Genomic DNA, 11,235 nt, shown 5'->3' on the forward strand with positions numbered 1-11,235 from the left:
TTGCTCTGATTTGATCTGCCTTGGCTAGAAAGTCAATGCCTTGGCCGGCATTGTGGCGTAGTGGGTTAGGCAGCCGCCTGCAATGCCAGCATCCCTTATGAATGCCGGTTTGAGTCCTGGCTGCTGCACTTCAATCAGGCTCCCTGCTAACGTGCCTGGGAAAGCAGTATAAGGTGGCCCAAGTGCTTGGGCCCCTGCACCCATGTGGAGACCCAGAAGCAGCTCCTGGCTGTGGCCATTTTGGGAGTGAACCAGAGGAAGAGGAAGACCTCTTCCTCTCTAACTCTGCCTTTCAAATACAGTCATTTTTTTTAAAATCGCTTATCTAGAGAACAGTGGTGTACGTCTCCATCCATGTGACATGGACAATTCAAAATGAACTTTAGCTCAAGGAAGTGGCAAATTTCATTAGGAACTGGGAAATCTCTCATGATGGGTATGGTGAAAGGTGGGAGCAGTGCCCCCACCTCATCTGGTTTAGAGAACTGTCTGCTCTTTGGCCCACATCCCTCCTGTACCACTGACCTGCTTCTCCCAATAGTGGCAGGTTACAGCTTTTATTGTGAAATTCATGTCCCCTTCCTGCAAACCTTTCAGTGACCTGAGGCGCCTTATGCTGAGAGCTTGTTCTCCTTCTCTCACTAATGTCCAGAGCGGTCACCCATCCAAGAAATCCAGTCCCTGCGGGGACGGTCACAGCAGCTGCTCCAGACCAGTCACTCTGCACCACAGATGGCGGAGGAATTTCGTCCCTTTGCGTATTCACTCCCCTGACATTCAGGTGGTGGCTGTGGCGAATGCTTCATTGAGTAGGCGAGTTCCCAGTTTGGTCACTTGATTTTGGAGCCATGCTGTCTGAATTAATTTTGGTGACCCTATCTCCTATTGAGTCTTCCATTTTGTGGAAGGTAGGAAGTTACACTTCTCTAGAGCTCAGCCATGCTCAGGGTGTACCTGTTTGGGATCCATCAATGCAAATGGCTCCATGTCACCAGTGTTTTCCTCTCCCAGCCCCCCCACTTTGTCCAAGAGCCCCCTTCCTTGCTGCACATGATGAAGTACACATTTCATCGTCAAAATAAAAATTTATTCAGTCTGTAACAAGAACATTGAATCTGCACATTTGCGCACAAGTTCACATTTAAAAACAGCGGAGCACATCAGTAATAAAAAGTCTATGATACAAGTGGAACATCCCAGCCACCAGGGAGATTAAGGAAGGAGATGAGACCACTCTGTTTTCTGCTTCAAATGCCTCAAAAAGGTCCCAGAGATTCCAGGGAGCACCTGCTTTATTTAATAAAAGTGAGCATAAAAGTTTAGGGTGGCCTGGGGCAAAGGTAACAGTCAGTGACACAGTCTTCTGGACTTTTTTTTCCCCATGTTTAGGACAAGTCCTATAAAATAAAATAGAAAGAAAGAAAGGAAGAAAACAAGAAAAAAAGAAAAGGCACCTTTAGCTATGCTAAGCGAATCAAAATGAATAAAACCTAGAGACCAAACAATTCCCTGTGGACTTACTGACTGGGAAACATTTCGGGGCCAGCTATCCAGTTGTCAGCTTGAGGTAAGCCCCAGGTATGAGCTCTGCAGGTGCACATAGGATGCTGCCCAGCATCGGCGAGAGGACAGGAGATGGGGACACCAGCCATATACCTCTAAGGGGAATCTTCAAGCTGCTCAAGGATGGCTCCAGTTTAGAGATCCTGTCCCAGATCTCCAGGCCACTGAGAAAATGAGGCTGGTCTTCTTTTCATAGCAGAAGCCAGGCCCAGTCACCCTCCACTTCCAGGCTGGAAAAGTACAGAAGCACCTTGCAATTGCTCGCCATGGCGTCAAGGGACCCCAAGCCCTGGGAGAAGGGTTAGGAGTGTGTAGCTTCCTGCTTTGCTGGCAGGCCCTTTTCTAACACGGGTGTTGGGTGAATTGAGGCAGCAAATACGTTTATGTCTAATACATGCCTTGATCTTTTAGTTTGGAAGGGAAAACAAAGTCCAAGTTGCTTTTCAGTTGGATTGCTGCTGAAACAGCTAAAATTTCATCGTCTACCATTAAAAAGCAAAACAAAACAAAAACAACACGAACCATTCACCACTACAACCATCACTATAAGACACACCAGCACTGAGGAAATGAGTATTTCCATAGAGAGTGTTAGATGGGAGTGCAGGACATGAATGGAAGTCAGCTCCAGGCCGCACCCACTGATTCCCAAGGGCTGACCATTATGGCATTGTTGTGTGAGGACTCACAGGACAGCCGGGGCTTGGGTGCCTGGAGGACTGACTGGCCAACAAGATGATGCATATTTTAACACTCATAATGTAAACAAAGTATCCACAAATAGTTGTCCAAAAAAGCCAAACAATGGCTTCATTTAAAAAGTTTAAAATGCCCTTAAGTGACTTTTTGCATAATGCTTTCTTAAAAATAAAAAAAAACTCCCACAAAAACATCTTTACCAAACATGCCTAGATCACTTCAGAACTGAAATCCTCAGAGGAAACAGGAAGATTTCTGTGAGCCGCTATGTCTCCGAAGCTTCTTGCGGGAAGCTTTAGATCCACCCTAACGGCATTTGGGGCTCGTGACCTCAGAGCCTGGGCTGTCATCCTCAGGCTGATCTTGGAGCCTTAGGTGGTTCCTAAAATGAGAAAGAGGATATACCAGTTGGGATAAAGGTACAGGAACCAGGAACACTAGATAAAGAGCCTGAAGAGGCTGAGATGCCAAGAATGATCCTAAACATTTAGAATCTGAAAGGCAACCAAAACAAGGAGAGATGAACATTACTATACTACAGTACTACAGATCTACTAGAGAATACTCCTAAGTGTCTGCAAAAATTAAGAAAGGGTTGGGGTTTCTCTCCTACTGACCAGGTAACCATCTAGATTATAGCTCAAATCCTGTGTGCTCCTGGGGCTTTTGCCCCAGGCACTGAGATATGCATGCACACACACACACACACACATTTTCCAGAGTAATCAAAAGTCAGACTACGGTGGTTTTCACAAAAGAACATAAAGAAGAGGCACTGGGAAAAGGTCAAGGTTTTTCCTGCTCATTTCTTTCAGTTTATCAGATAACCTGCTACTCTAGGTCTGAGCTTTCCATGAACAGAAAAGGGAAAGAGGCCGACCGAAATTATCAACAAATGTGAAGAGAACAAAGTCTGAAAAGTCCTCAACAACTCATGAGCTACCTCTCCTAGACATTTCTCAGACACATAAATAAATTAAGGACATCCTACTGTGGGGGTTTGAGAGGGTTGACAAAACCCCTTGGCATGGTTGAATTACAGACCCTGTATACACGTTAATTTAGGAAGGTAAATTAAAAAGTAATTTTTAAAAGGGAAGGCAGAAGACGACTGTTTCGTCTGCTTTTTAAAAAAATATTTTTTTTCTTTATAGCATTAGGAGGCTTCTTCCCCATCTCTGTTACACTGAAAGCAGTCAGAGTGCCATGAAGCACAGTGGCAGGGAAGAAGATGGGACGGGTGACACTGTCCACACTGCCTGGGCTTCTTGCATGGCATGTCACCCCCTCAGGGGTCACTGCAAGTAGACGCCATTTCCTTAACCTCCACGCCATGACTTCCTGTCCTTTCCCCATCGTACTGGTGGCAGAATTGCTGCAACAAGACAAGGCAGTTTAGATGGGTGAGCCCTGGAAGCTCACAGCCCTGTCTTGCAGGCCTCTTCACAATGGCACACACCGCCTAACAAATACTTTGTGACACATAAACATCCCAGAATCACACAGTGGTGTAGAAGATACATTTGAATGTTTAAGCAAACAACTGAGGCACAGGCACACATACCTGCTACACTATAAAGATACCCTTTAGCCAGTGGTTTCTATCCAACCTGCCTCCTGGCAGTGACGTCAGACCCAACCACGGCCTCAATATGGCAACCGGATTCACAGCTCCTTTTGAGCAGCTGCGAATGGCCCCAGTTCATCTTTTCTGTGTATTCCAGATCACCCTACTCTCTGCTCCCGCCAAATTCTGGCCTCCGGCATGACCTTGACAGTCTGTGCCATCTGTCTTTTCCTTCCAGTGCTGTGATGAACCAAAAGCCCAAGTCTTAAGGTTGTACTTGGTTAATCCTTAGCAATGTGGACATCAACCAAAGCCAACAGGAAGCAAATGTGCAAACCTCTTCAGTTTTGATGAGCTGCAGAGAGGGTGTTGCATTCCAGGCCAAATATGTTTCTGTAAGAGCTGAAAGAGGCTCGTGTATGGCGGGTACTCCTGTGTTAAGGATCAATGGCAGCAAAGCAACAGCATCCTAAATGAGGTCATCACAGGCACTCGCCCTTGGCCAAGGCCTCCCCAGAGGCCTCCTGGCCTCCATCAGGAGCTTCCACCCTGGACAACTCACAGACACTCCCTGGCTATGGTTCGGCTGCTGGCAGTGTTCTGGGATTTTAGTCTCAAAGAGAAATTAACTGTCAGTCACACTGCGATCCAATGGGAGCCTCTACGGGTTTCTCTGAGGAGGAATTTACTAATGCATAATTTGGCAGGAGCTGGTAATTAGAAGTCTCCATTGAAACAATTAAACCACTGTAATATCCTGTGCAGATTCCTATCGATGCCTATCAGTGTGTTTTCCAGTTGCAACTCTACTCCTTCTTAAAAACAATCAATGAAAAAGACCCCCATTACATCAACAACAAAACATGGAAGAAGGTGACATTATGTACATAAATACTGTATATGAACTTTACAGCATGACAAACTCCAGGAAAAGGATAAAAACAAAACTTATGTCAAGTGTTAACAGTGATAATATAGAAAACGTTGCATTTAATGGAGGTTATATACATGTAACAATTCAAATATAATCTATGAAATTAAAAAAAAATGGGCAGCATGGGGAAAGAAAATAATTGGAAAGAAAAATGGCCATTAAACCCAGAAGGCCTACAGAATTATTCAAGTAATGCAAGGGTTAAGACCCTACAGACGTATTCATTTTACAAGAACACACTGACTTTAGATTGCTGTTTTTCAAACTTGTCACTGCTGTGTCTCACTGTGCTGCAACCCACACTGCTGGCAGGAAGGGCCAAGACCACCACCTGGGCGGCTCCCCCAGGACCCAGAGGCCTCTCCACCCTCAGCTTTGCATCCTCTTCCTCTCATCATGCTTTCCTCCCTAGAAGACGTCTTGTCTCGGATTCCATTTGGGGTTCTTTTAAATTTGAAAGATTGTTTTCTTGGTGATAAAATAGTTTGCTTGATAAATTTACAAGTCCAGCCATTGCCGTGCCTTTCTGACAGGATATACTCTGGAATACCAAAAGCAGTAGATTCTGAAAGATCCCCTTTTGAAAAAAGCATGCCCACTTCAAGGACTCCAAAGGGCTGGGGCTGGGGCTGGGGCCGGAGGCTGAGGGCAGCTGATGTCCAGCTGCCCTTCAGCCCACCCACAGAGCCTCAGGTATGGAAACCAGATCATCAGCACCGGGCACCGGGGAACACTTCCAGTTTCCAGCCTCATCTCTACACCCTCCTCCCCCCAGTCTGCTTCCTTCCCTCACCAAGCAAGCACGTCTTTTCTCAGAGGGCAAAGCGAGGAGCAGGTGGCAGCTGATTGAAAAACAGCAATTTGCCTTTGATAGCAAAAGGTGTCCTTTGAAAATGAGCTTTTTGAGGTTTTTTTTTAAACAAAAAATGATAAAATGGTCTTGCTGTCCAAAATCAGTCTCTCTCCCCTCACACACAAACACACACACGTATATACACACACACCAGAAAACCCAAACCCTGCATGCGCGAGAACAGTAAAATGACTGAAATAGTATAAAATTAACCAATAAAGTGCATGTTCCTTACATATTACACCTGCCCCTTTCACAAACATTTCTATTAGAAAGTCACACGTATAGGCTCAGAATCACATGGTGTTATAGAAGGGGTTGGTTGTCCGTTTTTTGTCATTTGCCTTTCTCAGTCTCCTAAGCGGGTGAGTTCTGCCATGTTGCTGACGGGGAGCCACGGCCAGCACTGGGGCTGGGCCTGTGCACTGCAGTCCCTGGGTCTGTAGCAAAGGAAGGCCTCCTTCAGAACTAGTCAATTCCAGTCCTGCCCTGGGGAGCAAACACTGCTGGCTGGAACCGAATTCTTTGGCATACTGCACAAGGGGCCTCTCCACTGGCTTGCTCTGTGCGATACACTCTGTTGTTCTGAGTTGCTCTACAAAATGCTTGGTGGGCTCGGGGTTCCGCAGGGCGCCTGGATCTTCTGGGGGCTCCCGGGCCTCCGGGGCGTGCGTGCCTGAGTCTGTTCTGAGGAAGGGCTGGCGCAGTTTGAGATGAGGAGTTGTGGAGGAGCCAGGCTCCCCCTCTGGTAAACAGTCCTTACAGAGGTCCAAGTAACCCAGCTTGGCGAGCGAAGCTGAGCGCCTCATCCCCGGTGGCTTGGTGCGCCCTGCCTGGAAAACCACGCGGGACTCGATTTCTTGAGTGAGCTCCCTCACCACGCCGGGGCTGCTGCTGAGACCTTTGATATTTTCACTACTCGAGCTATGTGGGAGCCGAAAAGCTACAGGTGACAGGTCCAGTTTTTCCTGTGACTCCCTAACGTTGTCACTAAGTTTGCTAATTAAACTTAGATCTTCACTACTTAACTGGGAGCCCTTGTGTGGCGCTTCACTGCCACGAGAGAGGGGGACCTCTTGCGTTTCTTCCCAGCCAACCTGCTCTGCAGAGGGCTCATTGTCTGTGGTGCTGCTTTGCTCCGTGCAGCCTTCCAGGTGAACCACAGTCTGGGGATGCAGGAAATCTAAGCTGGCAGATGGTACGTGGGTTGTGCGACTGACACAAGGGGCTGCTGTCTCCAGGGCTGTCAACGGGCTCTTGTCCCTGACTTCAGGGCTGCTCAGCACAGAGGTTGGATCAGTGGGCCTGTCATGCCCAGGTGAGGAAGAATGAGGCAGAGGTAGCACTTGGGGGCGCAGAGCAAACTGGCTGGGGTCCAGAGTCCTGTTCAGATTTTCATCAAGTGTGCAGAGCACAGTGATGGCCTTCTCCACTTTCACATTCCTCAGTCTTTGCTCCCCACTCTCTTTGCTGGTGACCGCTTCCCCTCCCGGCCCAGCGTGACTGGGTAAGGTAGCTGTGTGGGTATACTCAATGATCTCTATCCTCTTGGGGAGGGGGGCAGGGGCTGCCTGTGTGTCAGTTCCCTGGTGCGAAACTACAGCCCTCTGCTCTTTCAGGACTCCTTCCTGCTTTGTTCTGGTGTCTGAGCCTGGGCACTCCTGAGGAGCTGGCAAGAGCTGGAACTCCAGCGGCTTGAGTGCCAGAGCAATGGCATTCCGCTCACAGTGGGACAGGGAGCCAGCCTCAGGCCCACTGCACTTCTCTTTGCTCTTGTTCATCTCTGATTCCTTGGGGGCAAATAAATGTTCTGGGGTGGTCTCATCACTTCTCCCTTTGGGTGCTAGGTCTGCCCCAGAAGAATCATTCTTGGAATTCTTGCGAGTGGACAATGAGGTACACGCAGGGGCAGCACCATGGTGCTCTTGTTCCTGCCGTAAGCGCTCTTCAAACTCTAAGGTGGCTCGCCTCACAGACCCAGCGTACCACTTGGCACCAGAATGTGTCCCTGGGCCCCTGGGCTCTTGTTCTCCCTCAACTGGTTCTTCTTCCTCCAAGTCTGCTGTGGATGGGTGAGTGGTTAGGCAGCCTTCCAGGTTGCACTTCCCTGAGTCTTTGGCTAGTTCAGGCTGGGCTGTGTAGAGACCCTCATCCTGCTCCAGATGTCCAGGTTTATTCTCTGGAGCCAGGGCCCTCTCATGGGTGGTGTTCTTCTTTGGCGTATGGCATGTGTTGGATAGGATGTCTCCTTTCAGTTGAATCTGTCCAACTCCTTGACTGATGGACTCAATTTCAGTGACAATTTCTTTGACTGAAATTGCATTTTCTGAGTGAGATTGCATGAAGATGTCTGGGCTGACCAGTTCTGAGATTGCCTAAGAAGAAAAAGTGGTGAGATGATTATGGCAAATTGTAGTCTAATTGAAAATGCCAGATTTCCTGCTTATCATCTGATCCAGGACAACCTATCTGGCTATGAGAACACAAATCATGGAGTGCCCAGGACCATATTTTGCCCATCTATTTTGTCAGCCTACAAGGGAAAACAAAAACAAAAACAAAAACAAAACAAAAAAAAAACCTCACCAGGGCCAGAGATACAAAATTCATTAAAGGTTGTGTCACTGTCTCACTATTCAATAACTTCTGCCTTCTGTTCACTCAAGCAAGTTCCAATCTAAGACCTTGCTCCAAAATCAACAGTATACAGCTTTGGATTCTCCTCTAATCCATAATTTCCTGGGCCACGAGCCTGCAGGATCCAGGACATAGGGGGTAAATGAAACCGTTCTCCTTTGATCCTCACCTACTCAAGGGCTCAGTGGTCATCTGAGATATGCCAGTGTGGTGCCTGACAAGAGAGATGAGGCTGTCATCTGATGTCTCCTCTGGAGACTCCCTGCCTTCTTCTCTCCCCTGTCTTGCTGGTGTTCATTCAGCTCCTCCCACTGCTCCCTCTAGCAACAGCATCCCGGCCTTTTATTAAGGAGGGAGAAAGCGCTCTATAGTTGACTGCACAGTCCCCAAGTTTCACATGGCTTCTCCTGGGACAGGTTTACCTGACTTATGCAGCCATGTGCCTAAGTAAACTAATCAGATTCCTCTGTGAGAAAAACAGGAATGGTTCTTGGACACCTCTTAAAGTAGTGTCATTGTGACTATTAATCTTTGTTAACATTTTAACATAAGCCTTCAAAAAGTACAATATCGGGGTGAGCACCTGGCACAGTAGTTAAGCTACCTCTTGGGATGCATGCAACCTATATTGGAGTGCTTGGATTTGAGTCCAGCTGTTCTCCTGATTCCAGCCTCCTGATAATGTGTGAGGCAACAGGTGATGGTTCAGTGGTGAGGTCCCTACCACCCACATGAAGACTGGGACTGAGTTTCTGGCTCCTTGCTTTGGTCTGGCCCAGCCAGGGTTGTTGAGGGCCTTTGGGGGATGAACTACTAGATGGGAGATGTCTGTTTCTCTGCCTTGTATTTCCCTAGGAATTGTTCTGATCTTTCTTCTTTAAAAGAGAATCAGAGCTTGTACAAACTAACAAAGTCAGTCATGCTTTTGGGAGCAATCTGCCATGACATCAGGCAGAGGCAAACTTGCCAAGGTTGGGAGAGAAGCCACAGCAGCCCAGCATGCGCACAGGCCATGGAGGGAGTGCTTAGATGACCAAGGACTTTGCAGGAAGGCTCTTTCCATCAGTACTGCTGCACTCACTGATCCAAAGGAGAGCACAAGCATTCTGACTTCCCAGTAGAAATGAAACAGAGGCATAATCTTTTGGGAGGGGAGAACCAGGAGGAGAGGTGTGATTTTCTGTAGGGTGGTTAAGGTGAGAAAAGAGGAGTAATGGACAAGGTGGCAAACAAGGAAATAGACATCAGGAGATGCCAAGAATCAAAATAAAGTCATCTCCACTAAAATCAGTATTTGGTATAGTAAAGTAAACCTGTCACCATTTATTCCCCACTACTATATGGAATTGATATAAGACACCACACTGTTTATAAAGTATGTCCTGCTTTCAGAAGTATAAACGTAAGAATAAATTTGAGTCTTAGGATTGATGATATACAGTAATTCTTTCTCTGGCCTTGTAAGAGTTCATATACCACTAAGAAGAATCTTAGGATTGATTCTGTCTGTCCTCAAATTAATTTCCCTAAACCAATCACTGGTTCATTGAGTGCCACAGCATCGGAGAGGAAGAATTCAGCATGAGAATCAGTTGCTACCCCAACAACTATTTACATGCATCTTGTCTTTGAATCTTGAAACAAAAGGAATTTCCCTAAAAATCCATCTTCTCAGAGAGACACAGGTCTCACTCAGGCGCTTCACTACTGGTGAGATCTGATCTGAACCGCAGAGGGCCAGGGAGGGGACCTTCCTTGTTCAGCCAGGAAATCTGTTTTGACTAATCCCTTCCTTTATCATCCCCTCTCAGAAGAGGTTCCATCAAAAGCCTGGAAAAGTAAATTCCTCAAAAAGCAACCGATTTTAAAAAATATTTAAATGCTAAGTTTTCAAGGAAAATCTCAGCCAGACTGTCTCTCCTATACTGTCTTAAAATTTTAGTAACATTAAAAATAGCAAGAATATAACAGAATCTCAGCATTCTGCCTATGGAGATAATTTTATTAAGTGTAGAACTATACAGATTGTTTTTACCTTTGACTGTTCTTCATCCATTGAAGATTCTTCAGATGCGTGGGGAGTATTACTCAAAGAGCTACTTCTCTGGTCATCAGTGGTTGCTTCGGAAGGGGCTCCTTCTACCACTGACAGTCGACAACTCTCACCCCTTCCTCCACCCAGTTCTTCCATTCTTGAGTGGGAAAAAGATCGGCACCGGGTTTCTTGGGAGAGCTCTACAAACTTCTCTAGGGCACTAAAAAAATCAATGCGATCAGTACTGAAATCTGAGATTTCAGTCTGGCATCTGGGTTGGGGGCTTGGTGACTCGGGATCAGGGGACATGGGGAGGTCTTTAAGTCGAGATGTCAATTCTTCCATAGGTAGTAAGTGGACATTCATGTCTGCTTTCAGTGCATCTGTCTCCAGATCTTCTACTGTTAGGTCTGGGAACTTGCTGGCCACTTCTGGAGCCTGTCCAGGTTGGATTAAGGCTTTCGACGCATGGCAGTTGTCAAGAGAGAATTTTGATTCATTCAGACAACATCCGGATGAGCATCCATTGATGTCATTTAAGTTTAATTCATCTTCAATCTGTCCAGCATGGAATTCCCTCGAAGTGAACTCCAAGCAGATCATTCTTTCTTTGGTACACAGACCTTTCTGATTTGCATCCTGTGGGACCACATGTTCCACGAAGACAGGAGGTATGGGTGGGTGACCCTCCACGGTCTTCACCTCGGCAATCTGGTCTGCTGAGGTGGTGATCTCCTTCCTGTTGAGCTCCAGCCCAGGTTTGCAGATGGGCTCGTGGTGGTCTGAGAGGTCGCTGTCTGAATGAGATCTCCAGAGTTTGTTATGCCGTTGTTTGCTGTGAAGGATATATACGGGAAACGCCTTACTCTGGGTTTGTGAAGACAATCAATACCCTCCCAGGAAGCTGCTCCAGATAAACTTAAAACATTTTTAAAAGAAGTTATTCA

The 11,235-nt window shown here is 46.8% G+C and overlaps 1 protein-coding gene across 7 annotated transcripts in view; it reads right to left on the reverse strand.

Annotated features, from left to right (window-relative positions):
* Positions 1–1,065: 1,065 nt before the first annotated feature.
* The window catches only part of SSH2 (slingshot protein phosphatase 2), a 280,902-nt gene continuing 270,732 nt past the window's right edge, over positions 1,066–11,235 (reverse strand). For all 7 annotated transcript variants that reach the window (XM_070061153.1, XM_002718906.5, XM_008270960.4 and 4 more), the window contains 2 exons: positions 10,289–11,123; positions 1,066–7,991 (listed from right to left, as the gene is read on the reverse strand). In XM_070061153.1, coding sequence (XP_069917254.1) covers positions 5,913–7,991; positions 10,289–11,123 — 2,914 coding nt within the window. In that variant the 3' untranslated portion in view covers positions 1,066–5,912. The remainder of the gene's footprint in view (positions 7,992–10,288; positions 11,124–11,235) is intronic.

This window comes from Oryctolagus cuniculus, chromosome 17, assembly GCF_964237555.1.
Source record: "Oryctolagus cuniculus chromosome 17, mOryCun1.1, whole genome shotgun sequence".
In the NCBI taxonomy this organism is placed as follows: domain Eukaryota; kingdom Metazoa; phylum Chordata; class Mammalia; order Lagomorpha; family Leporidae; genus Oryctolagus; species Oryctolagus cuniculus.